Genomic DNA, 25,189 nt, shown 5'->3' with positions numbered 1-25,189 from the left:
CTGGTGGTGGTGGTGGGGTAGTAGGGGTGTCACTGCATGCCGGAGGTGCTGGGGTGTGCGATGGGGCTGTCACTGGGGGTGGTGGTGATCTGGGTGTCACTGTGTGTGGGGTGGTTGGGGGGTGACAGGGGTGTCACTGCGCGCTGGGGGGTGTGATGGGGGTGTCACTGTGGAGGGGTGTGCGATAGGGGTGTCACTGCATGCCGGGGGTGCTGGGGGGTGTGATGGGAGTGTCGTTGGTGGGGTGTGGATAGGGGTGTCACTGCGTGCCAGGGGAGACAGGCTGTGTGCCGGGGGTGTCGCCTTGTGCCCGGGGGGGAGGGGGGGCGGGTGTTGTCCCTGTGCCGGGGCTGCGTGACCGACAGGGCCGCCACCCCGTACCGGGGCCGCGGGGCCGGCGCCTGCGCAGAGCGGCGGCGGGCGCGGGCGGAAGCGGCGGCGGGCGCGGGGCAGGGCCGGGCCGGGCCGGGCCGGGCCGGGGGCGGTCGGTGCCTCCGTCCGCCTCCGCGGGGCGCGGGCGCCATGGCGGAGCCCGGGCGGCCGCAGCGGAAGCTGTCCCGGGTCGGGGAGAGCCTCTACCGCGTCCTGGGCCTGCAGAAGGGCAGCTCCCCCGAGGAGATCAAGAAGGCCTACCGGTACGGTGGGGCACGGGCCGGGGGCGGGGGGGGGCCGTCGCGGGGACGAGGCGGTGCGAGGAGTGAGGCCGCGGGCGGGGGGGGGGGGGCGGACAGGCAGGGGTGCGGGGCCCGTCCGGCGCCCACCCCGCCCGCCGTGCCCTGCAGGAGGCTGGCGCTCAAGTACCACCCGGACAAGAACCCCGATGACCCGGCGGCGGCCGAGCGCTTCAAGGAGATCAACAGCGCCCACGCCACGCTGAGCGACGAGGACAAGCGCCGTCTCTACGACCAGTACGGCTCCCTGGGGCTCTACGTGGCCGAGCAGTTCGGCGACGATGCCGTCAAGCACTACTTCCTCATGTCCAAGTGGTGGTTCCAGGTGAGCCCTGCCCTGCTGCTGTCTCGGCCCTGCCCAGCCGGTCCGACGCCGTGATGGCAGCCTGGCCGCTAGCGCGGCGCGGGTGGTCTTACGGGGGCTGCCGTCCGTTCCTCCGCAGGCCCTGGCTCTGTGCTGCAGTGCTCTCACCTGCTGCTGCTGCTGCTGTTGCTGCTTCTTCTGCTGCGGGACGTGCTGCCCGCCAAAGGAGGACGAGTCTTACAAGTATGTCGACCCCAAGGACCTGGAGGAGCAGATGCACGCAGAGGACAGCGGTGAGTCAGGCAGGCTGTCTCCATCTCGAGCCCCAGTGTCTGAGACCACCTGGCTTTGTCTTGTGTGGGGCTCCAGGGGAGCTCCCCCCACCTCATCTCACGTGGGCGATGGAGCTCTGGCTTAAGGCTCGGATCGGACTTAGCTGCAGCTCTTGCTTAACAGCCAGCCCTCGGTGTCTCCTGTCTGGACTGGGGCTGGTGACGGTGATAGAGGGAACCACTGCACAGGCCATCTCCTTCCTCATTCGCCCTGGGCGAGGGCCCCCTGAAGCCCCTGCATAGGTCTGCGGCTGAGAAACACTTGGGTCCGTGCCCTCCAGGGCGTGGAATGTGGGGAGAGCAGCTGTGCTCCAGGCTGGCTTCGTTCCCTGGGCACTGGCCATATTCATGTCTATGGGGACTGCCACTGGGTGACTTCTGCAGGTTTCCGTGGGGTGGGGGCTACTGCTGCATGGGTGTGTGCTGACTAGAGGTTTGGGAGCCTTGGTCTGTGGGAGCCTTCCTGTGGGACGTCCCAGATACCTGCTCCCCAGCACCACTGGACAGGGCTGAGCTGCTGATCTGCAGCTGTTCTTTTCCAGATCCACAGATACCTGTTGTGGCACAGCCCCCGCCTGCCAGCACGGAGCCCTTGCCAGCTGTCAGCACCAGGACTGATGCCTGAGGCTGGCCTCAGTCCCACCGGCTCCCCCAGGAATCGGGGCAGGGATCCTCCTTCGGCACTGTCACTTTCCGGGACCCCGGTCACACCACCCATGGTGGCTCTCCAGCCTCAGGGTGGCTAGAATCTCAGGTTAATTTGGCCAGCATCAACGCAGAGGCTCTTCTGCCCCTGCTCAAGCTCCAGAGTGATGCTCCTGTCTCCCAGTACTGGTGGTGGAAGTGGCCTGGAGCCCATGCTGCTGTGCCCCATCCCCAGTGCCTCGCCTGCTGCTGTGCCTCCGCCTGGCCCCAGGCACTGGCAGCTGGCCTGAGCAGCCACGAGCAGAGACCTCTCCAGGCCAGGCTCCATAGCTTATGAGAGGTAGCCGAGCATATCCGAGACCGTTAGCACTGTAACCTGGGCTGAGCCCGCTACCTGCCCTCATGGGGACCCTCCTGATGGGTGCTGGGTGCCAAACGCTGCTCATGGGGTTGGGGTGCCACCTTCTGTACCCCCTTCCTCTCTGCCCTGCCACGGGCCCGGGGCACTGGCTGCAGCCCACTCTCGCTGCTGCTGGCAGGCTCCCTGCAGGGCTGGGACCCATACAGGCACTTTCCTTGGGTTTGGATAGGTTTTATGGGTATCATTAAAGGACGACAGGAGGGGTGTGTGTGTCTGTGTGGTCTCTCGGCAGGGGCTGCCTGAACACTCTGCGGTGGGATGTGCCTCTGCCTGGCCCTGCCCTGTGCTGGGTGGGGGGGCTGTGGCCTTGGGTCCCATGGGGGTGGTGGGCTGAGTTGAGTGTGGTGTAGGTGGGTTGTGTCCCAAGTGCAGCTTGACGGGCTGCTTTCTCGCAGGGATTAATGTCGCTCTGTCTCCTGTCACTTTCCTGGGACAACTCTGTTTCCCCCCCAGCCAGTGATGGCTCCCACGGGGCTGTGCTTTTCCCCCTCCTCACTGCCACGGTACATAGGGCAGCAGCAGCCTGGCCAGGCACCCTGGTCCCACTGGGGCATGTGCAGGGACTGTCCCAGGCCCTGTGGGAGATGGCCATTCTGGGCAGGAGCAGTGATGCTGCGGTGGCGTGGCTTGGGAGCAGCTCCCCTGGCCCTGGAGCTCATTCCACTGCATGTCTCAGCAACTCGGTGTGTGGGTCCTGCTGCGCTGTGCTGCCCCGGAGCCCTGCTCCCGCTCGGGCAGGTCTGCCAGCTGCCTGGCCAGGCTGCCCAGCTCCTGGCCTGCTCTCCTGGGAGCTGTGGCTTGGCTGAGGGCCTGGGCTAGATGGTGCCACCCCATTCCAAGGGGGAGAGGGGCAAGGGGGACACGGTGAGCCATTTGCCTTTCCCTCCCACTCCCGCAGGCAGCAGCCTCTGCCCGCAGCTGCACGGGCTCTGTCTCACGCCCTAAATATAGCTGGAGTGTCAGGGCGAGCGGTGGGACAGCAGTGTTCCTGGCACTGGTCCTTCTGGGCACCCTTCCACGCTGTTGTTTGGGGGACCCTGGCCTGCACCCAGCCCCACTGGGTCCTGTGGGTCCTACACCCTCCCAGCTCTGCAGACCCCTTGCCAGCCTGCCCTTGCTACCTGGGGTCCAGTGGGACGGGGCCCCAGTCTCTCATCCTCCCTGGGTGGGAGGTGGCAGGGGAGCCCTGCGGAGCCCCTGGGGAGCAGCGCTGCTCATCCTGGGGGAGCAGGGCTCTGCCCAGGCCAAGGGCTCAGGCCTGGGTTGGGGTGGGATGGGAACAGTGGGGACGCCTGCCCGGGGGGAGGCTGTGGCTCAGCCCCTGCTCCTGGAGCCACCTCCCTGAGGCTGCCTGGGCTGCAGGTCCCAGGAGGTTAGCCAGTCCCACGGGTCAGCTGGTCCCCAGGGGTCAGCCGGTCCCTGCAGCTCAGCCTGTCCCCAGGGGTCAGCTGGTCCTGGTGGGTCAGCCAGTCTCGCGGGTCAGCCGGTCCCAGTGGGTCAGCCAGTCCCTAGGGGTCAACTGGTCCCTGTGGGTTAGCTGGTCCCATGGGTCAGCTGGTCCCCGCGGCTCCGCCGGTCCCAGTGAGTTAGCTGGTCCCGGTGGGTTAGCTGGTCTCAGTGGGTCAGCCAGTCCCCGGGGGTCAGCCGGTCCCGGGGGTCAGCCAGGCCGGTGCGCGGGGCCGGCCGCGCCGGTGGGCCCCCTCCGCGGCGCCGTGACTCAGTGTCACCCGACGCCGCCGACAGCTGCGGCAGCCCCGGCGGGCGGGGGCGGCTAAAATTAGCGCCGCGCTCAGCGGGGCCGGGGCAGAGTGGGCACCGGGCGGCCGGAGCCGGGGCCGGAGCCGGAGCCGCAGCCGGAGCGGGGCCGCGCTGGGCAGAGCCGGGCCGGGCCGGGCCGGGACCGCGGCGATGAACTTCGCGGTGGGGCTGAAGCCGCTGCTGGCGGAGGCGCGGAACATGGAGAGCCTGGAGAAGCAGCTCATCTGCCCCATCTGCCTGGAGATGTTCACCAAGCCCGTGGTCATCCTGCCCTGCCAGCACAACCTCTGCCGAAAGTGCGCCAACGACGTCTTCCAGGTGCGTCCGGACCGGACCCCGGCAGCAGCGGTGGGCGGGGGGGGTGGGCGCTGGGTCCGACCCAGGCCCCGGGGCCGAGCTGCCGGGACCGCCGGCCGGGCCGCGCTCGGGGCCGTTCCCGGTCCGGCGGGGACGGCCCGGTCGTGCCGGTGCGCCGGGGGCCATTCCCGTGCCCGTGCCTGTGTCCACGGTCGCATCCATGTACGTGTCCGTGTCCGTGCCCGTGCCCGTGCCCGTGCCCGCGCGGGGGTTGTGGGGCACACAGCCGGGTTGGGGAGGGGGCCGGGGCCCGCGGGGTCTCGCTCCCGGCGGCAGAGCCTGACCCGCCGCCCCCCCAGGCCTCCAACCCGCTGTGGCAGTCGCGGGGCTCCAGCGCGGTGCCGTCGGGCGGCCGGTTCCGGTGCCCGTCGTGCCGCCACGAGGTGGTGCTGGACCGGCACGGGGTGTACGGGCTGCAGCGGAACCTGCTGGTGGAGAACATCATCGACATCTACAAGCAGGAGTCGGCCAGGTGCGGGGAGCCCACGGGGGCCCTGGGGACCCCACGGGGGAGCGAGCCCAGTGGGTGAAAGGGAGGCCACGGCGAGCGGGGGTGGGAGGGCTGCAGGCGCAGGGCTGGCTGGGGGGGGGGGAAACCCACCCGGACCGTGGGGGGCAACGGGGCCAGGGGGTGTCCCTGGAGCCGGGGGTGTCCAGGGGGGCCAGGGCCCACCGGTGGGCAGCGATGCCCGGCCCCCCGCCCCCCCGCAGGCCCCTGCACGCCAAGGCCGAGCAGCACCTCATGTGCGAGGAGCACGAGGACGAGCGGATCAACATCTACTGCCTGCGCTGCGAGGCGCCCACCTGCTCCCTCTGCAAGGTCTTCGGGGCGCACAAGGACTGCGAGGTCGCGCCGCTGCCCGCCGTCTACCAGCGCCAGAAGGTGGGTGGCCCTGGGGGGGCCAGCGAGGGCCCGGGGGCTGCCCGCCCAGCTGGCCCTCACGCCCTTCCCATCCCATCCTGTCCCAGAGCGAGCTCAGCGATGGCATTGCCATGCTGGTGGCAGGGAATGACCGGATCCAGGCCATCATCACCCAGATGGAGGAGATCTGCCGCACCATCGAGGTGGGCACCGGGGGGGTGTCCCTGGGTACCGCATACAGCCCTGGGGTCATGCCCATGGTGGGGACATGGCAGGACCAGGGCAGTCCTTGAGCACCACGGTCCTGCAGGAGAACGGCCGGCGGCAGAAGCAGCACCTGGGGCTGCGCTTTGACTCGCTGTACAGCATCCTGGAGGAGCGAAAGAAGGAGCTGCTGCAGAGCATCGCACGGGAGCAGGAGGCGAAGGTGCAGCGCGTGCGGGGCCTCATCCGCCAGTACGGCGACCACCTGGAGGCCTCCTCCAAGCTGGTGGAGTCGGCCATCCAGGCCATGGAGGAGCCCCAGATGGCTGTGTACCTGCAGGTCTGTGCGGGCAGGGGTGCAGGGGCCCAGGACCCTCCAGGGGGTCTGGAACTGCCCCAGGGCTGTGTGATGGGGCCACGGGTCCCTGTGGGGGCTGGGATTGCCCCACAGGGCTGTGCAGGGAGGCTGTGGTCGCTCCAGAGGATCTGGGGCTGCCCCTGGGCTGTGCTGGCATGGGGCTGTGGCAGCGGTGACATCTGGCTCCTGGGGTCCCAGCTCCCATTGCTCCAGTGAGACACTGACCCCCTGCTTTCCTCCACAGCACTCCAAGGAGCTCCTGAAAAAGTGAGTGGACATGGGGGCACAGAAGACAGGGGCAGGGTGGGGGGGCGCAGGGGGCTGTGGCAGAGTTGGGGGGGGGCACAGGGGCAGGGACAGGGTGGGAGGCATGGCTGTGGCTGGCCCTGCTGGGCCATGGCCAGGGATGCAGGGGCCCCATGGGTGTTGGACCCTGGCAGCTCCCTGGAGGGTCTGCCTGCCCTGCAGGATCACAGACATGTCCAAAGTGTCGATGGGCAGCCGCCCGGAGCCCGGCTACGAGAACATGGACCATTTCTCCATCAATGTGGACTATGTGGCGGAGATGCTGAGGACCATTGAGTTCCAGACAGGTGCTGGTGCTGGGACAAGTGCTGCCATGCCCAGGGGGCACGTGGGACTGCCCAGGGCACCCAGGACTGCCTGGGGCACCCAGCCCTCAGACAGGCAGAGCCCACCACCACCTCATGATCTGTGTGGGGATGCGTCCCCTTGTGCACAGGAATGGGTCTGTGTGGCCCCTCAACACTGCCCAGGGCCAGGCTCCCATGCTGGGCTGCCCACGCCATGGGGAGGGAGGGCCCCAGCTGACCTGTCCCCCTGCCCCACAGAGCCACTGGGCGAGGATGAGGCAGATGGACCTGGGGACAGCAGCGAGGCCGCTGCAGATGAGGACCGGCTGGACAGCCTGGAGGCACCCGAGGCCGCAGAGGGTGAGTCCCCACCGTGTTGTGCCATGTCACACCATGCCATGCCGGGCTGCTTTGCTTGGCTACAGGGCTGCGGGGGTGGTCAGGGGCTGCTGTGCCCATGGCGGGGGTTGTGTGCTGTGCCGTGCCCAGCAATGTGTCTGTGTGGCTGCACGGGTCCTGCAGTGTGCCAGGGCGTCCCTGTCTCCATCTTGTCACCTGCTTTCCCTCTGCAGATGTGGGGCCGAGGCAGAAGCCAGCGAGCTCTCCCCATGGTGAGACCCTCACTGGGACTGAGGTGGCGGGGGGGGGGGGGGGATGGGGATGGGGGGGGCCAGGCCAAAGGGTTCTGTGGGGCAGAGGAGGCACCTCCTGGGGACAGATGGGGATGTGAGTGGGAGGAGTCACCCCTCGGGGCCCCCCCAGGGGGCTGGGCCAGGGGTCCCGGGGTCCCCACCGCATGGTGCTGAGGCCTGTTTCCCACACAGGCCAGCACTGAGCTGGTGCCATGGGGCAGCATCGGCACCCGCCAGCTCATCACTGTCCCTGGCGCCCCTCAGTGAGCTCCGGCCCTGCTGCTGTAGTTCCACAAATGCTGGAGGTGCTCCACTCTGACATTAAATTGTGTGTGAGGATGTTGTCTCTGGTGTGGTGTGTGGGGTGGACAAGGGAGCTGCCTGCCCCCCCGGCTCTGCACTGGCTCCACGGGGTCCAGCCCGGATGCAGCCCCCACCCCACTGAGCTGGGCCCCAGCCCCACCACCCCAGCAGTGCCCCCAGGACCCCACACGAGGGGCTGCATCCCCAGGGCCCCCCCGGCGCAGCTTGGCCCTGGCAGCCCAGGGCAGGATTGCGGCTGGGAGCGTCGCACCTCGGACCCTGCAAGTGGGGCTCTGCCCCCCTGCCTGCAGCCTCTGCCTGGGGGCAAGGAACTGCATCCGGCCCCCCCAGCTCTGCCAGCCCCCCTGCTGGGCTGGACGCAGTCTCGGCAGCACCGTCCCCTGGGTGCACCGAGCAAACAGTACTGGGATGAGCTGGCTGAGTACACAGCCGGGAGCGCCACGATCAGCGCCAGGTCGGGGCTCGTGCTCCCCGTCCCGCTGGCTGGGCCCCCCGGGAGGGCTGCGGCAGTGCTGGCTGCGTCACCCACCTTGTCCCGCGCCGCCGTGGCGTCACAGCTGATGCAGCAGATGATGCACGTGGCAAGGGGCTCTTCGTGGGGCCGAGGCTGGGGCTGGAGTGGTCCCCTGAGACTGGGGCACCACAGGGATGTCCCTCCGCTGCCACCCCCCCGCCCCCGCTGGGGCTCAGCAAGGGCTGGCTGCTGGGCCTCTCTGAGACCCCCAGTACCCAGCGGACCTGGGCACCCCACAGCAAGCCTGGGGCCACCAAACTGGCTGGGGTGCAGGATCCTGGAGGATGGGCCCACGGAAAAGGGGGAAGCGAAGTGCCAGTGCATGGCAGGTCCTGGTGAACACGGGGTTGGGACAGCAGCTGGGCCCTGGGGGAGGGTTGCTTGGGAGGCCGGGGGTGCCCTGGCAGCCAAGGAGACCCCTGTGCCTGGGCTGTGCCAGCAGGACCCTTCCCCTGCTACCATCTGGTTCCTGGCCCAGTCTGGGTCCCTGCGAGCAAACGGGCAGAGACACCCAGCTGGGCAGGGGATGCAGTGGGGACAGGAGCCAGGCTTGTGCAGCTAGGGGAAGAGAAAACCCCTCAGCTACCTCCCGGCGTGCAGGGAGCTGGAGCCAGACTGCCCCCGGGGCACAGGAACAGCACAGGAGCTGGTGACACAAGCTGGGGCAGAGGACATTCCCATCAGATACCAGGAAAAACTCCCAAGAGCACAGCAACCCTTAAAATGGGTCTAGGGAGGCCAGGGCAGCTCCAGCTAACCCCAGCGTGAGACCTGCTTGGAGCAGGGAAGTGGGCAAGAGGGATTAATGTTGCAGCTGAGCCCACTATAGTGTGACACTGCAGGTGCCCTGGGAGAGCCCCGTCCGTGGGACGGGACATGGCATCACCATCCCTTTCTATGGGACATGGCACCACAGGTCCCCCCCAGGACGTGGCCCGGCACAGATCCCGCCTCATGGCATCATGCCAAACTCACTCCCACTGTAGATGTGGGCTCCAGCTGCATGGCTGCTGGGGGCTCTTCCTTCCCAGGGGCAGGACTTTGCCTTTGTGTAGGGTCCCCACTGGCCCCTTCCTCCAGCTTGGCTTGGTCCCACCGGTGGCAGCTCTGCCCACGAGCAGAGTGACTGGTCCCCGCAGATTTGGTGTTACCTATAAACTTGGGCAAGTGCTGCCCAGCTTCCCTGACAGCAGGTGACACTGGTGCAGTGCCCTGCAGCGCCCACTCACCACCAGCCCCTGGCAGAGCATGGGCCCCCAGGCCACCCACCGCACCCACCTGTGTCCACGTACCAGACCCCACATCCCAGTGCAGGCACACATGCTCAGCATCGGCCTAGGATGGGCTAAGCAGTGTCTCTGCTCTCCTGTGTCCCCAAGCCATCGCTTATGGCAGAGGCAATGTGGCTGGGGGGGGGGCTTGGATTGACCCTGCAGCCCCAGCCTCGCTGCTCCAGGTCACCGTCTGCTCCTTCATGGGCCAGAAATGTGTCCCAGGAGGGCTCACATGGTCCCTGGAGACTGAGGTGAGGCTGTGTGGTCTCTCCATCCCTGCACTAACCATTTGGGGCCATTTGGGAATGCAACATTTGCCCTTCTCCACCTCTCAGGGATGTCCCCCTGTCCCCGTCACCTTCCAGAGATGACAGAGAGGGGCTCACAAGGACCTTGGCAGCCCCTGGGCATTCTTGGGTGCCACTTCTGGGCGTTGAGTTATCTCAGGAGAGCCCCAGCTTGGTTCTCCTCTATTTCGGGTAGTTTTCTTCCTTCAGCCCCATCTCCAGGTGCTTGTCACTCATTCCTGCCCTCCACAGCCCCAGTCTGTCCCTTGGGCAGCCTCCAACTGCCCAAGGTGGGGTGGACGCTCTCCTTAACCTTGCATGTCCCTGCCCTGGCTAGATCTGGCTGCCTGACACGCTCCCTGCACACCCAGGTGATGTTTTTAAATCCCTACTTTGTCATCTGTCCCCTCTGTCTGTTTGTGCCCCCCCCCCCCCCCCCATGGATCTCCACCATGGGTTCCCAGTGTCTCCAGGCCAACCCCCTGGTACAACCATGTCTCTCCCTGGTCCTGGTGGGCAGCTCTGCTGCACATCCCTGCAGGCACTGACCTGGGAGCCTGTGAGTGTGCTGAGCATTACTGCTCGGCTCTGGAGGCCCTGTTGAGCTGAACTTGTTGAGGGACATGAAGGGGAACAGCAAAAAAAAAACCAAACCACTCTCTGTGGTGACACCAAGCTGAAGAGGAGGCAGCAATGTGCCCTCCCAGCAGAGGGGGCCAACAGCATCCCAGGCTGTGGGGGACGAGCCCTCCCCTCCATGCAGCATGGAGAGGTCGTGGATGCAGGGTCCTGGCCCGGTCAGGGCTCCCTGGTGCGAGGAGGATGCGACTTCTGGAGTCCAGGGAAGGGCCACAGCGATACTGCAGGGGCTGGAGCATCTGCTGCATGAGGAGGAGCTGGGACTGCTCAGCCTGGAGCAGTGAAGGCTCAGCGGGATTGAATCCATGTGAACACATGCCTGATGGGAGGGAAAGAAGACAGAGCCAGGCTCTTCCCAATGGTGCCCAGTGTTAAGACCAGAGGCAATGAGCACAAACTGAAACACGGGAGATTCCACTGAAACTTTTTTCCAAAGGTTTTTTTTTTTTTTTCTCAGAAAAAACCCCTTTTTTATGGTGAGGCTGATTAAACAGTGTGCCTGGACCAGGCTGGTCCAAGAGATTGTGCATCCATAGATGCACAGCGTGGGAAATGGCCTCTGGAGCACCCCTGGTCCCAGCCCCTGCTCAGGCAGGCTCAGCTGGAACCAGTGGTCTGGGTCCAGTTGGATTTTGAGTAGCTTCAAGGAGGGAGATGCTCCGGGGAACCTGTTCCAGTATGGTCTTTCTTGCCAGTACAGTCTTCCAGTTCCAAGTTCCTCATGGCCAGATGGACCTTCCTCTTTCAAAGTCCAGATGGACATGGCCTTGAGCAACCAGCTCCAGCTGCCCCTGCCCTGAGCAGGGGGTTGGAGTGGGAGTTCTCCTGAGGCCCCTTCCAGCCTCAGCCATCCTGTGACCACTCTTGAGCTCGTCCTCAAAGGCCTCTCAGCTTTCCCCAGCTCCTTCATCCATCACTGCCTCCTGCCAGACCCCACCTACAAGGTCACCAAAACTGGCTCCCTTGAAATCCAGGGCCTGCACCCTGCTGCCTGTGTTCTTGCCTGCCCTCTGGGTGCTGACCTCTGCTGCTGCTGCCATCACATCCCCAGACACTCCCCAACACCCCCCCCCACTGCTCCACTCCTTCTGTGCTGCCCTTCTAGCAGGTTGAAGGCCCCTGTGAGGAGTGGGGCCACCCATGAGGAAGCTGAACCTCCTCCAGCTGTCTCAGGAAGGCTTCATCCATGTTCTCTTGATCAGGGATCTGAAACACACCCCACCACAGTGTCCCCCTCCCTGCCCTCTGCTCCAGTCCTGACCCTGCAGCGTTCAGCAGCACCGTGTCCCCCACAGAGAAGCCCCCCACCCCGAAGTGCCCCTGCACAAGGTGGCCATGCCCCTTCTGAAAGGCCTGTGTCCGTTGTCCCCAGCCCTGCAAGCCGTCCCACCCTGCTGCGGTGCTCTGACAGCAGCTCGGGGGGGGGGTGCCACTCATGTTGCTCTCATTGCCCCTGCTCACATCCCCGGCTGCTTGCATGTGGGTGCAGCACCCCCTGTGCCCTGCTCGCCAGCGGAGATGCGCCCGCTGTTCCATTGATCTGTGCCCTTCGCTTCCCACCACACCCACGGCTGCCTCCTCGCCTCAGGGGCTGGGAGCTCCTTCCCTCACAGACACCCCCCACCCCAGGGCCACACGCAGCCCTGGCCCTGGCCCCGGCCCCAGCCCCAGTGTGCTCAGTGCTGCCCACCCAGATGCTCCGGCACGGCCCCGGCCCAGCTCTGCTCATCCCATCCCCCCGTTCCCGGTGACCCCCGGCCGCCCCCCCCCCCCCCGCATTTGCTCACGCCTCGGGTTTCCACCACGTTTTATTATAAAATCGGTGCGGGGCCGTCCTGGGGCCGGTACCGCGCCCACTTGCCCCAGCGCCGAGAGTGAGGCGGGTGCAGCCCGGTGCCGGTGTCGGTGCCCGTGCAGGTGTCGGTGAGTTTGCCGGTGCGGCGCCGAGCGGCGCACGGCGTGGAGGCTGAGACGGTGGCTGGACCCCGGCGCGGTCCCGGGGGGCCCGGGACGGCGCTCAGCGCCCGACGGCGTCGAGGATAAGGCGGTTGCTGTCGGCGCGGGCGCGCTGGCTCTGGGCGCGGGCGAGCAGCAGGAGGTGCCGCAGGAGGTGGAAGGTGAGGTCGATGGAGAGCGGCGGCTCGTCCCGCCGCGCCCGCCACGGCTCCGGGGCCGGCGGCACCAGCGGCGGCCAGAGCGGGCTGTCCCGAGCCTCGGCCCCGGCCGCGGCCGCCGGGACGGAGCCGTCGGGGCGCGCGGGGCGGGCGGCGGCGGGCGGCGGGCGGGCGAGCAGCAGCAGGAGGGTGAGCAGCGCCCGCCGCATCCTCGGCTCCGTCCGCACCTGCGGAGCCGGGGGCTCAGCGCCAGCGGGGAAAGACCGGGGCGGCTCCGGGGCACCGGGGGGACCCGAGGGGAAGGGCGTACCCGGCAGCGAGAGGGGAACCGTCCCGGGCGCGGAGCCCCCTCCCCGGCCGCCCGCACCGTCCCGTACGCGCTGCTCCCTCCCCGGTCCCCCGCACCGGCGCTGCCCGGTGTGCCGCCCCCGTCCCGTGCGCCGCCCCGTAACCCAGGCACCGTCCCGTACCCGGTGCGCTGTCCCCTGTGCTCTGCCGGTGCGCCGGCGGTGGAGCGGAGCGCGATCCGTCCCGCGGGAGCTGAGCCGGCGGCGCGGCCGGTGGTTATATAGGTCCCGGAGCTCGGGCTGACGTCAGCGCCGGGCACGCACCGACCGGCGGGGGGCGGGGGCGGGAGGGGCACCGGGACGGCGGCGGGGAGCGGGGGACCGGGCAGCGGGAGCGAGCGCCGGGACGGCGGGGCGGTGGGGCTGCGGGACGGCGGGGCGGTGGGGCGGCGGGACGACGGGGCGGTGGGGCGGGCCCCGTTCTCCCCGGTCTCCGGGGCCCCGACCCCCGTTCCGTTCTGTCGCCCACCCGGAGGGGAGCGGCGCGGCCGGTGCCGGCAGGTGCCCTGGGCCGGGAGCCGCCGGCCGTGCTGCCCTCCGGTCCCCCAGCTCCCCCCGGCACCCCCTGCTCTCCCCGCTCCACCTCCCAGCGCCGGCAGCCCCCTCCCGGCCCCGTTCACCGAGCGCCACTCGGGCCCAGCCCCGGTGCCAGCGGTGCCGCTGTCCGCGGTGCTGAAGGGCCAGGACCCGCCGGGAGAGCGCGGGCCGGGGCACCGGCGGACGGGCGGGCCGTCCCCCCCTCCCTGCCCGAGCCCTGTGCGCCGCTGAGCTGCGCCGGGACGGGCGAGCGGACTGACCCGCGGCTCCCCGGCGTGGGACCCTCCGGGTGAGGCCGGGCCCGGCGGCCGCGTTGAGCAGCGGCGTCCTGGGCAGGCACCAGCCGCGGCAGCGGGGCCGTCTCGGGGAGCAGGGAGTGGGGGGAACCCCGGCCAGCAGCACCCACTGGCACAGGATGGTCACGGGTGGGGCATACACGACCTGGCTGTGGCAGGGCCTGGAGGCACCGTGCCTCGGGCAGAGTTCATGGTGCCCCGGTCAAACCACCGGGTGCTGCAGACAGCCCCGCGCAGCAGCTAGGCACCACCAGCCAAATTCCGTGACTCATAGAGTGAAGGCACCGGAGCCGACAGTGCTGTGCTGCATGCAGGATGTTCCAGCCCGGGACACCGGCCACTGCTGCCAAAAGGTGAGGTAGCTGCTGGTGGGCCTGCTTGCAGACCCTCCCTGGCAGCACTGCGGCCCTGCCTGGCAGCCCCGTGCCTCTGTCTGCGGGCGGATGGGAGCCGAGCTGACACCCAGCACTGATGCTGGTGCAGGTGCCAAGACGGGCCCGGAGTGGGCTCTTTCCACGGTGCCAGTATTTGTTAGGCAGAGCCTGGGGACAGAGGCTCAGCCCAGCCCCTCACACAGTGCATCCCACACCGGGATGCACAGAGGTGGTGGGGCACAGCCCTGCCAGCAGCGAGGCAGCACACGGTGCCATGCACCTGTGACGTGGATCCAGCATGAAGGCTGGCACCTGGGGTCACCTCCCTGTGGCTCTAGGGCAGAGCCCTCAGCAGGGGCTGGGCTCAAGCCCCTGAGCCCTGGCAGCCCCTGTGCCGTGGGGCTGGCTGCTCCTGTGGACAAGTGCCTGGCTTGTGCCACACTCACAGCTTGCTTGCTGCCAACACACCAGGGCCTTCTGCACCCCTGAATGGAGCTGTGAGAGCCTCAGTACGTCAGGGCTTCAAACTCCTGCCATCCACAGCCTCCAGCCAGCAGCACCCATCCCATGAGCTGGGGAGAGCCTGGGCCAAGCCCTGCAGCCCCACATGGTGCCTGAGGCCAGACTGGGCCCAGCCCCCGCGAAGCCCTGGTGCCGTCCCCACACGGCCCCATCACATGTCCCCAGCCCTGCAGCTGAGTGCTGCTCTGCTGTGCTGTCAGGTGGCTGCAGCTGCAGCCCCTTCCCGTCCCTTGGGTGCGGAGAGCCAGGCAGCCAGGTGGGCTCTGTGGCTCCATCCCCAGCCGGGTGCACCAGGGTCTGGCCGGTGCAGGTCTCGGCTCCCCCATGCTTTGAATTGCACCCATCTGCCTGGAACTGCACCTACACCCAGGGCCTGCCCCTGCCTGGCTGGTAGGAGCCAGCCTCAGGATGGGTGTGCAAGCTCAGCATGGAGCAGGCTCCATGCGGGCTGGAGGGAGGGAGGAGAGTGCATCCCCCTCAGAGAGTGCCACAACGGTGGCGGCTGGTTGGCAGAACCCAGACTGGTGCTGGCAGCACACAGGGATGGCTCTGTCCAGCTGCTTGGGGCTGTGGCAGCACAGCTGAGGGGACCAGGGCTCAGGCTCCTGGGTGAGATCAACCACCATGGTCCCACCAGCTCTGCCCTGGAGACCCTGGTCCGGATGGGCAGGGCCCTGCATGAGCCAGATTGTGTCTGCTCGCTGCCTGAGTAGGACGAGCCTGGATGCATGTCTCCACAGGGCACCAATTGCAGGCAGGCAGCAGCATCATGGGACTCCTTGCAGGCAGGACAGGCAGGCTTGTCTCAGACAATGCACAGGCAGATGCAGCCCCATCACAGGCCAGCTCCAGCCCTCAGCTCACCTCATCCCTTCCTGCATCCTCCTCTTTGATGCACAGCCCTGCATGGACCATGCTGGGAGCCCCGGGAGGATCGTGCACCCAGCACCTGTGCCCCCTGGGTACAGCTCACCCTGTCCCACCATGCAGCAGCAGTGTAGGCACCATCACACCCCATGGAACAGCCACAGTGGGACCTGGTGACCCCCTAAGCCACCATCCACCCTCTGCCAGACCCCCCCTCCCCTCAGCTGGGTAGCCCACCCCCATCAACTCGCACAGCTTAGCACTGCAGTGCCCCAGCCCCATGCACGATGCCGGCACCACGGCCATGCACTCAGCTCCTCGAAGAGGCAGAGAGCGGAGCTGTCGATCTGTCCCCAGGCCCCGCTAGCCTGCCTGCCGGCTGGGATAGCAACACTGGGTCCCCACCCCTGCAAGGGGACAGGAGGGCTGCCAGCAGTTCTGCAAGCACAGGAATGATCCATCTGAAACTGCTTCCGTACAGGCCCTGGTGCGGGACGGAGGGCCACAAGCTCGAGTGTCACGAGAATCAAGAGTGAAAAATGCTGTTTATTGGGTGTTCCAACTGTCCGCAGCAGAGCTACAGCAAACCCCATTTTCAGGGGGGGCACACCTGGCCTGCGGCAGCAGGTGCTGCAAGCATGGGGCAGGCAGCCCGGGACGGGGCAGCCCCTCAGCAGCACTGACCCCAGCTCTGAGCAGGGCAGTGCCCAACCCATGGCACTGCCAGCCCTGGGCCTGCACTGGCACCGGCCCAGCACCACTCCCGCTTCTTGCCCCCCCCCGGATCTGCCACCAGGGAAGGACAGAGCAATGCCTGGAGCAGGAACACCCCATCTGTGGGGCCAGGGGCTGGGCAGAGCTGCTGGACACAGAGCTGCCACAGGCACTGGCTCATCTCGGGGTGGACACGGCCCCATCTTCTCCTTTGTGTCCCTGGAACAGTGAGGGCTGTAGCTGCAGGCAATGGGGTCCCCCGAGGAGAGAGCAGGATGGCTGCTGCCTGCACCCTGCATATCCCAGCCCCATCCACAGCCACAGGTGCCTGTTCCAAGGGCTTTGGAGATGGGGCAGACTCAGGCAGCACACAGGCAGGGGAGGCAGGGAGGGGACACGGCTTCCACCTCACATCCGATTTGCTTTCCAGGAGAGGTAGCAGTTCCAGACGATGGCAACACACTGGACGACGGCCAGCCTGGGGACAGACGGGACAGGGTCCACAGCTGCAGGCTCCAGGAGCCCAGGAGCCGGGGCCATGGCCACATTACTACCTGTGCTTCAGGGGCACGAAGTAGAAGTTTGCGATTTGCACTGGTGGCCAGATCTGGGCAGAGAAGGACATGGCGGTGAAGGGGCCCTGCTGGCACTCCTTCCCCGTGCCCACCTCTGCCTAGGCATTCAGGGCATCCAGCAAAGCCCACGGCGGCCCCCGAGGTGGGGGACAGGGGTGCAGAGGAGCCCAGCCTGGCCACCCCAGCCGGGGGCACAGCCAGCACGGCACCCATACCGGGACAGGGAGGGGCACGGACCCCACCAGCACTTACGCAGTAGTTGGTCAGCAGGGCGTCCGTGTAGTCCTGGGAGAGAAGGGAGGCCGTGAGCACAGAGTGCAGCCCCGCTGCCACCCAGCCGCCCCGGGTGTCCAGCCCTGCCACACAGCTACCCATGGCCCTGGCAGGGGCAGCCGTTTGCACAGCCCCAGGGAGGCCCCAGCATTGGCAGAAGCGGCACAGGAGCATCTCCAAAGAGATGCCTGTGACCCGAGGTAGAGGCAGGCTGGGCTGCAGGCAGGAGCTGAGAGCATGCAGAGGGTCACTGTCCCCTGCCACAATCCCCCCGACTCCACGCCCACTCCAGCTGGGCACAGGGCCACTGCAGCCCCTGCCTGCACCCTTCCCAGAGCTGTGCCCATGTGGGGCAAGTGCAGGGTGGCAGGGAGAGGACTGCCACAACTGCTCCGTCCCCACCAAGAGCCCTTCCTGCCACCAGCGTGGCTGGCAGTGAGCTGGGGTGCCGGCAGCAGACTCAGGCAGAGCAGGCAAGGCAGGGGCAGTCAGCTCCTCGCCCTGGCGCAGGCTGCGAGCTCCTGTCTGGCCCTACATCCCCCAAGCCTCCTCCCAGGCACCGTAGGGCAGGGACGGAGAGGGGCACTGAGCCGGGGCAGCCGCCCCAGAAGCCTGACATGCTGCCTTGTCCTCATGCTGCACCTGTGGCTGTGCCGCAGCCCTGCCCCATGGCAGCACGACAAGTCCCTCATCCAGCCTGGCCGTGACTCAGCCAGGAGCCTGGCCTCCTCCCGGTGCTGGCTGGCAGCCCACAATGTGGAGAGCGGGCACAGGGGTGACAGATGCTCTGCTGACGCTTCCTCTGCGTGGGGAGAGATGGATGTGCCCCAAGCCAGGGATGAAGGTGGCCCCCAGCCCAGCTCCCTCCCAGGGTAGGGCACCAGCCAGGAGCCAGGAATCACCCACAATCATGCCCAGGCCTGGGTGAGTTCCCTTGGGGAAGGCAAGGCAAGATACATGGCATGACCGTGTCAAGATGCAGCTGAGACAGATAGGAGCCCCATGCCAAGGGCCAGCCTGCATGTGCCTCTGAGGTGTCTCAAAACACCTCATGCCTTGGTTGCTGCTGCTCTCACAAAGCCAGGAGAAAGAACAGGTAACTCAGTCCTCCCCAGGATTTGCTCCCTGCGCTCCAGGGCAGGACAGGTCTCTGCTAGCACATACTCACAACCTGGTGGGCAGCTGGCTGGTGCCTGGTGGGGCGGGTGCACCCATGCAGAGGAATCAGCTCTGGGCAATGGCACCCTAGGCAGAGCTCCAGCCTGGGGCAGGAGCCGATGGCGTTGCTGGGCAACACCCCCAGCTCACAGCCCGGGGGCAGATGGCCCGGCTGGGCTGGGGCCCTTCACACACAGCTCTGGCAGCCATCGATGTGCAAGCGCTGGTGCTGCGCATCCCCCGGGCAGCCAGGTGACCACCCCCGGTGTACCTCATCTGTGGCGGGTGGCCACCCGCTCCCCAGTGACTCACCCTCTGGACACGCTGACTCAGCTTTCGTGCTGGTTTCCAGCAATTGCTGCTAATAGGAGCCATCTCGGTAATGGCTCTGGAGATGCAGCCAGGAGAGGGGCCAGATGGCGCACAGGCAGCCTGATGGCACCAGGCACCCAGCTGCCCCACCTCAGGTGGGACCCCAGAGAGCTGTGCCATGGGGAGCAGCCCTGACACCAGCACCCGGAGGACTGGCAGCACCAGGCATCTGATGCCCCCAGTGCCCTGGCACACAGCGTTGAGCCCAGCAGGACTGTCCCCGCGCACCCCCAGGCCCCGGCCAGGCAGAGAGCTGCTCCATGCCCTGCACCAGTGGGGTGGACTCCTCCCCACCCCGACCGTGGGGCACGTGCAGAGCCAGCTCTGTGCTTGGGGTCCCGGGGGAGCTGCAGGCCAGGCTAAGGACTGGAGAGTGATGGCAGAGCTGGGGGCATGCAGTCAGTGCTGGGAGGGGGCTGTGCGGGGACACAGGCATGACCACAAACAGGAGCAGCCGGCAGCGCTGGTGCACTAGCAGGGGCTGCCAAGGTGCCCTGGCTGCCGACAGCCCCATGCTGTCCTGGGGAAGCAGCACATACCTGCTGGATCTTGGACCAGTTCTCCTCCACCGACAGACCGTTCATTGCCCCCGTGATAGCGAGGAAGCAGCCAAGGAAACATGGCGCAAAGGCCCCCTGCAAGAGAGGAGTTGGGGCCCAATGCTGGGGAGCCTATGGTGCCTGGAGCTGGGCCTGCAGCACAGGGCGAGGGGAATGCATGGCGAAGCACAGGGGTGCAGGCCCAGCTTGCCCAATGCCCTGGGGCTACTCCCCAGCACAGAGCCATACTGAGGGACAGGCACCACCATCGAGCCTCTAGAAGGGTCCAAGAGCCGGCCAAGGGTGGCTCCTCTGCAATCCTCTCTGCCCCAGTCCTCCACTGTGTCGGGTCTGGCCCCGGCCTCAGGAGGAGGGCAGGAGCCAGGGCAGCACTAGGGTCTCTGTCCTCAGGAACCACCCTCCGCAGTGGTGCACAGCACTTGCCAGCCTCCCATGCTCTGCTTCAGAAAAGGGAGACAGCAGCTCTCAACAGCCTTAGGAGAGCTGCAGCAGGAGTAAAGCATGGATCCTCACAGATCCCCACTGATCGCCTGAGCACAGCCGGCTGGGCTGGTGCGCTCTGCAGAGACACTCTGGGCTGCAGGGCTGAGCTGAGCTGCCTGATGCCCCAGGGGCTGTGTGCTGCAGCCCAGCGACTCCATGGAGCAGGTCCTGGGCACCATCCCCTGCTCAGCACCCACTGCCCTGAGCTGGGGCTCTAGGAGTGGGATGGAAACCTGCCCACGGACACACGGCTGCACCTACCACCCCGTCCTGCTGTACCAGTCCCGTGCGGGCACCCTCACTCACGTGGCACTGACCTGGTCCAGGACCATCTTCTTCACGGCCACGACTTTTGTGGTCCCCAGGATGAGCTGATCCAGGATCTTGTACCAGCTGCCCACGACAGGGCCCTGCAGGTGCCAGCTGGTGAGGGGCAGCGTCCCACTCTCCCAGGCCATGGGGTGTCAGGGCTGGTGGGTCTCCAGACCTGCTTACAGGGCTCTGCCCTGGCCCTGGAACACAGGGACCAGGGCCTGTCCTGCCTCCCCTCCCCGGGAGTCCTGCACTGCTGTGCCCAGCCCCCCCCACCTCCTAGAGCCCTCCGCCAGGCAACACCAGTACCAGGATGGGGCAGCCAGGGGCCTGCTCCAGCGGGGCAGCTGCAGGGCTTCACGCCTGACACACCAGAGAGGGCTCCGTGGCAGGGGGGATGGCAGCCGTGCCAGCACTGCCCAGGGCCCTCCCTGCCTGAGCCCCCAGTGCAGGGCACTGGGCCCAACACAGCCCTGCTGGAGCACAGGAGCTGATGGGTCAGGATCCGGCCTCGCCACGCACAACAGAGCAAAGCACATTTGCATCCTTGGGTGCGGAATCACCTTTCTGCCAAGTGAAACCTCCCCAGGGGCTGGCACCGGCAGCAGGGATGGGCACAGGTGCCCAGGCTGCGTGGACAGAAGCTGCCATCCCCATCCTGCCCTGCAGCGCAGCTGAGGGTGCCCACAGCTGCAGCTGGGCACAGGGACAGGGTGCTCCTCCTCGAGGGGACCCAGCTCTGCCCGTGGCTGCTGGAGGTGGAACTGGGATGGCCCAGCTCACACCCAGCCACCATAGCCTCACTCTGCTGAAACAGCCCTCTGTCTCACCCCACGACACGTGTGCTGCAAGGACGGGGCAGGGCCCGGGTGCTCACCGCGCGCTGGCACTCACCACAAAGCAGAAGCCGATCGCCATCATCTTCAGGGTCCGGGGGCCGTGGTGCCCACGCAGCCCCCGCCGCTCCACCAGCTGCTGCGCAATCACGTCGCCAGCTCCCATGAGAGCCCCTGCAACCAGCACAGACTGCTCAGGCAGCCGCTGCACGCTGGGGAAGGGTGAGAGCCCCCCAGAGCCCTACTGACAGCCGGGTCCTGCCCAAGAGCTGCCTCTGCCTGCCTCCCCGCTGCCCCTGGGAAGGCCCGAGCCTGCGCTGGCCCCGCAGGGTCTGTCCTGGTGCGCAGCTCCCTCACCACCCTGCACCAAGCCTGCCCGCACCTGCCCCGCAGCACAGGCCCTCCTGCAGCAGCCAAGTGCCTCAGGACGATGCAGCATCTCTGGCCGAAACAATGCCTGGCTGCACTGTCTCCCTGCACCCCTGACACCGAGCTGATCTGTCACCCGGGACCTGCGGTACCCAGGACTTTTGGGGCAGAGCCCACCCAGCTGCTGCCTGCACTGCTGGCCACCCGTGCTCCCTGCCACAGCCTCTCCTGAGCCCAGGCCTTGCGCTCCCCAAAACCGCTCCCTGAGCACCGTACAAACTCTGCTGACTATGATCCCCTTCCTTGGAAAGCCATTCTGCCTGTGCCGCCACCAGCAGCCAGGACAGGCAGGTGAGACTTGCCGGGTGCCAGGGCTGGCCCCAGCTCCTTGCCACTGCCTGGCCGCTGGCACAACTCCTTGTCTTGTTTCCATATCAGTGTGAAGGACCTTCTGCTGTGCACGTCCCCCACAGGGTGCCGCTCAGCTGGGCCTTTGGCAGCTCCCGCTCCATCCTACACTCTTGACCTCTTCGACGCAACTCGGCTGGCCCAGCGCTCCTTCCCCTGGCCTTTATGGGCTCCCTGCTTATTCTCCCTGCTCTTCCCAGGACGGTTCCCAGGCAGGTCTCCAGCCCCACTGCGATTCTGCTCTGCTCTTGGAAACCTTGAATCTAGCAAGCTGTCATCCTGGGGAGTGGCAGCCCCAGCATCCCCCCTCCTCCTGGCAGCCCTGCCCGGAGGGTCTCCATGAGCGATTTCCCATGGACAAGGAGTAGCAGAGCCTTAGGTACGTCCCCAGCAGCCCCCGTCCCCCACTCCCTCCCTCCCTCCCAGGGCCATCGGTCTCTCTGCAACAGCCCCCAGCAGTGCTGTGGGGAGCAGGTCCCAGCCAAAGGGCCGCAGACCTCAGGCTGCGGCAGGGGTGCATGCCTGCTGCCTCCCTGGTGCCTGCAGCCGGATTGTGCCTTCCTGCAGGCACCATCCTCAGCTCACATGCACAAGGGGAGAGGCATGGGGGGCCCAGCTCCCTAGCCTGTCGCCCCAGCCACGTGAACCAGGGCTGCAGCTGGCTCCATCTCCCACCCCAGACTAATGCAGCCCCCAGGGGCTGAGGCGCTGTCCCCGGACAGAACCACCACACCCCTGCCAGCCCACGGGCCCCAGCAGTGCAGGAGCAGGGGGTGGCGACAGGCAAGGGACCCCAGGCCAGCATGGCAGAAGCGCTGGCTGCCTGCTGGCCGCCTGCTTCCCGCAGGCAACCTTCCCACTAGGCAGAGGCAGGCTCCCTCTGCATGGCACTCATTGAGAAACCGCAGCCGGCAGCACCGGTGTTACTCATTTAGTGCTGAAGACTCTGGGCGCAGTGCCCGGTGGTGATGAAGCAACACCAGCACTGCTGGGGGGACAGGCCTGTCTGCGCACCCCTGCCCAGGTCCGGGAGCACAGCCGGATCGATCCCCTTGCAATGACTTCGCTCGCCCAGGCTGGCACCAGTGCCGCTCACCACCCGCACCGCGCCTGCCCAGGGTGACACCAGCATGGTCCTGCCGCAGCTCCTGTGTGGGGCTGGAGTCCCCAGCTGCACCCCACACCACAAACACAGGAACCGGCCCCCAGCTGACATCGCAGCTCTGACGGGCCCTGCTGCCGCCATTGCGTCCTGCCCAGACTGGGAAGAGATGAGGGACATGGCAGCACCATGCCCACACAGGAGCACTGGACACAGCCGGTAAGAAGGGCAAGGGCACCCCAGCTTGCAGCCGCACGAGCTGCGGGGAGGCACTTTCTCACCTGCTTGGTGCAGAGCGGTGCCACGGTCAGGCAGGAGGCAGCGGGCGGCACAGGGCTGCTGGCCAGGTTGAGGCTGGGAGCTGGGGGGTGCCTGGCTGATCCCACAGGCTGCTGCTCCCATGGACAGAGGACTTTGAAACGGGCCCAAGCCTAAGTAGGCCACACCGTCTACATCCCCCACGGACCTCGCCGGCTGGCAGCTGGAGGCTGCACTGCCACCACAGGGGCACGGGGCTGCTCTCTGCAGGCAGGGACAGCGAGGTCACTGCTGCGGGCACGTGCTGCTGCCCACTGTGCCCAGGCCCTGCTGGCATCCTGGCCCGGGGCCTGGGATGCAGGACGCAAAGCCCTGCCCGACCCCACAGCTCTCGCCACCAGGCAGGACAGGGATTCGGCAGGCGAGTGTGGTTGGACACACCAGGCACAGCCAACTGCCAGAAAACCTCCCTGGCCTGGCCCCAGCCGGCAGCTCTGTTCTGCCCAGGGAAATGGCAGCACCAGGGGAACGGCAGCACCAGTGGGTCTGCGAGCAGCAAGCGAAAGCAGGGCTGGAATCTGCCCAGCCCTCCTATGGCTGCCTAGCACAGGGCCCAGGAGAGCCTGCCTCCTCTGCACGGACAACGGCATGGCCAGCAGTGAGAGACTGAGCCCTGCCTTGGATGGAGGAATTCCTTGCTGAAGGTACAAGAAGAGGAAAGCTTGGCCTCCAGCAGCGCTGCCCCTGGGGAACAGCCATATTCCCACTGTCACGGCCTCGCACACAGGCAGGGATACATCCAGACCCGAAGGCAGAGCCTCTTCTCAGCCGCAGGAGCCGCATCCAGCACTCGGCCACTGAGAGCGGCTGTGTACCCCCATGGGCACAGCCCAGCATTCACCAGTCCTGCCAGGGCCCCGGGGAACTAGGGAGCTGTACCTCAGCATGGCAGGGCTAGCTCTAACATGAAGAAGCAAGAGGTAGAGCTGGAGCCCAGAGCCAGCCTGGGGCTGCGGGCTGCACCGAGCCTGCCACAGCAGTGGGCAGGGGCTGCTGGGGAGGGTGAGGGCAGGGGCTGGTCCTGGGCAGCCCTCCCAGCTCCATCTTGGCTTCGCTCCAGGAACCAAGACAGGGATGCACAGCCCAGCAGTGCACAGTGCAGCAGGTGCCAGGCAACAGACTCCATCAAATCAGATAAAAATACCAGTGAAAACAGTGAGGTGGCCTGACAGGACCCCAGCAGCCTGGCAGGCAGGGCAATGTGCCGTCATCCCCATGGGCAGCAGGGAGGAGGGCCAGCGGCTGCACGCCGAGCTGAGCCCCCTCGCCCCAATGCCAGCTCCTCGGCACAGCAGAACACCCCCAGACTCCACAGTTGTGCTTTTCCAGCATGCTGGGCTGGTTACTTGCAAGCAGCACAGCAGGTGGGGGAGCAGTGGCAGCAGGGAAGGCCACAAGCAGGAGATGCAGAGGGGAGTACACCAGGACCCTGCTCTTGGCCAGCCTATGCCACGTACACCCCTGCACAGCTCTGTGCACATGCAGCACAGGCAGGATGGGCTCTCCTGCCAACCAGCCTCAGCCCCGCAGGGGTGGGGTGGGCAGCTGGGTGGCAGAGCTGTCTGTTGCTCAGGTCTGCAGGCCCTGGGCCAGGGCAGGCAGAAGCACCCCTGCCTGCAGCAGCTGCCCACACATGGAGAGCGTCCTCAGGGCACGCAGAGTCGCCTGCCAGCGCTGGGGCAGATTTATGGCACCTCCCAGCCCTGCAAACAGCAAGGCTGTTAGGGAGATTAAATCACCCCATGCAGGGCCCCAGGAACCTTTTGGGGGCAGGGGCTAGCCCCAGGCAGAACCTCTGCACCCGACTGAAGCAAAGGCCTTCGTCCCCGAGCACTGGCAGCCCACCTGGGGGAGGCTTGACCCCATGCTGCACTGGCTGCAGCCTACTGAGCCCCCCAGTGCCACGTCCCAGCATCCATCCCTGCCCAGGGGGGAGGAAGGCACCCAAAGCAGCCTCCCCCCCGGGTTTTGGGGTGAGTCCTGGAGCTGTGGGAGGTTGCTCCAGGGCCGCACCTCTCTAGAGCCTCCCGTTACCCCTCCGGCTCCAGCACGGGCCCCCCAACACAGATCTCCTGAGCCCAGAGTGGGCCCGAGCCCTCCACCCAGTGGGATGCTCGGGGGACCCTGCTCCCCGCTGAGCCTGGGAGAACGGCAGCACCTCCTCCCCCCTAAAGACGGAACCCTGAGGCACCGGGAAACCGCCTCCCCCCCCCCGCTTGTGGGGCTCCTGCCCTGCTTCCCACCGGGGGTGACAATGCAGCCCCAAGTTACCGCGGTGAGGGGCTGTGCCCCGGGGGCGGGGGCACACAGGGTGCCCAGTTGCAGGGGGGGGCCGGGGCCCGCCCCGGCCGCGGCCCTTACCGGCGGTGAGCGCCTGTGCAGCCCCGGGCGACCGCGCCAGCAGCCGCCGGCAGCCCCTCCACAGCCCCGCCATGGCCCGCCCGGCGCGGCGCGATGACGGCGCGGCACGATGACGC

General features: G+C 67.1%; 4 protein-coding genes across 4 annotated transcripts; 2 read left to right on the top strand and 2 right to left on the bottom strand.

Moving 5' to 3' along the window:
* The first annotated feature begins 421 nt into the window (after positions 1-421).
* On the top strand, positions 422-2,577 carry DNAJC5G (DnaJ heat shock protein family (Hsp40) member C5 gamma). Its single transcript, XM_069805347.1, has 4 exons — positions 422-635; positions 783-996; positions 1,115-1,268; positions 1,850-2,577. Exons 1-4 carry the CDS (start codon positions 523-525, stop codon positions 1,930-1,932), a joined length of 564 nt encoding a protein of 187 aa, XP_069661448.1. The 5' UTR covers positions 422-522; the 3' UTR covers positions 1,933-2,577.
* Positions 2,578-4,164: 1,587 nt separating this feature from the next.
* Positions 4,165-7,476, top strand: TRIM54 (tripartite motif containing 54). Its single transcript, XM_069805344.1, has 10 exons — positions 4,165-4,449; positions 4,788-4,960; positions 5,200-5,371; positions 5,458-5,553; positions 5,661-5,894; positions 6,157-6,179; positions 6,381-6,505; positions 6,764-6,865; positions 7,078-7,116; positions 7,330-7,476. Exons 1-10 carry the CDS (start codon positions 4,282-4,284, stop codon positions 7,338-7,340), a joined length of 1,143 nt encoding a protein of 380 aa, XP_069661445.1. The 5' UTR covers positions 4,165-4,281; the 3' UTR covers positions 7,341-7,476.
* A 4,558-nt stretch (positions 7,477-12,034) lies between these two features.
* On the bottom strand, positions 12,035-12,862 carry UCN (urocortin). The gene is made up of 2 exons (XM_069806531.1): positions 12,760-12,862; positions 12,035-12,516 (listed from the first exon to the last, which is right to left on the bottom strand). The coding sequence occupies exon 2, from the start codon at positions 12,496-12,498 to the stop codon at positions 12,193-12,195; it is 306 nt and encodes a 101-aa protein (XP_069662632.1). The 5' UTR covers positions 12,499-12,516; positions 12,760-12,862; the 3' UTR covers positions 12,035-12,192.
* A 3,258-nt stretch (positions 12,863-16,120) lies between these two features.
* On the bottom strand, positions 16,121-25,188 carry MPV17 (mitochondrial inner membrane protein MPV17). The gene is made up of 7 exons (XM_069805346.1): positions 25,074-25,188; positions 20,574-20,689; positions 19,685-19,777; positions 18,864-18,959; positions 16,774-16,806; positions 16,501-16,553; positions 16,121-16,424 (listed from the first exon to the last, which is right to left on the bottom strand). Exons 1-7 carry the CDS (start codon positions 25,144-25,146, stop codon positions 16,355-16,357), a joined length of 534 nt encoding a protein of 177 aa, XP_069661447.1. The 5' UTR covers positions 25,147-25,188; the 3' UTR covers positions 16,121-16,354.
* Position 25,189: the final 1 nt, after the last annotated feature.

The sequence above is a fragment of the Haliaeetus albicilla genome, chromosome 18 (assembly GCF_947461875.1).
Source record: "Haliaeetus albicilla chromosome 18, bHalAlb1.1, whole genome shotgun sequence".
Taxonomy (NCBI): domain Eukaryota; kingdom Metazoa; phylum Chordata; class Aves; order Accipitriformes; family Accipitridae; genus Haliaeetus; species Haliaeetus albicilla.
Note: the sequence above shows the minus strand (reverse complement) of the source record. Positions and strands in the feature narration are given on the sequence as shown.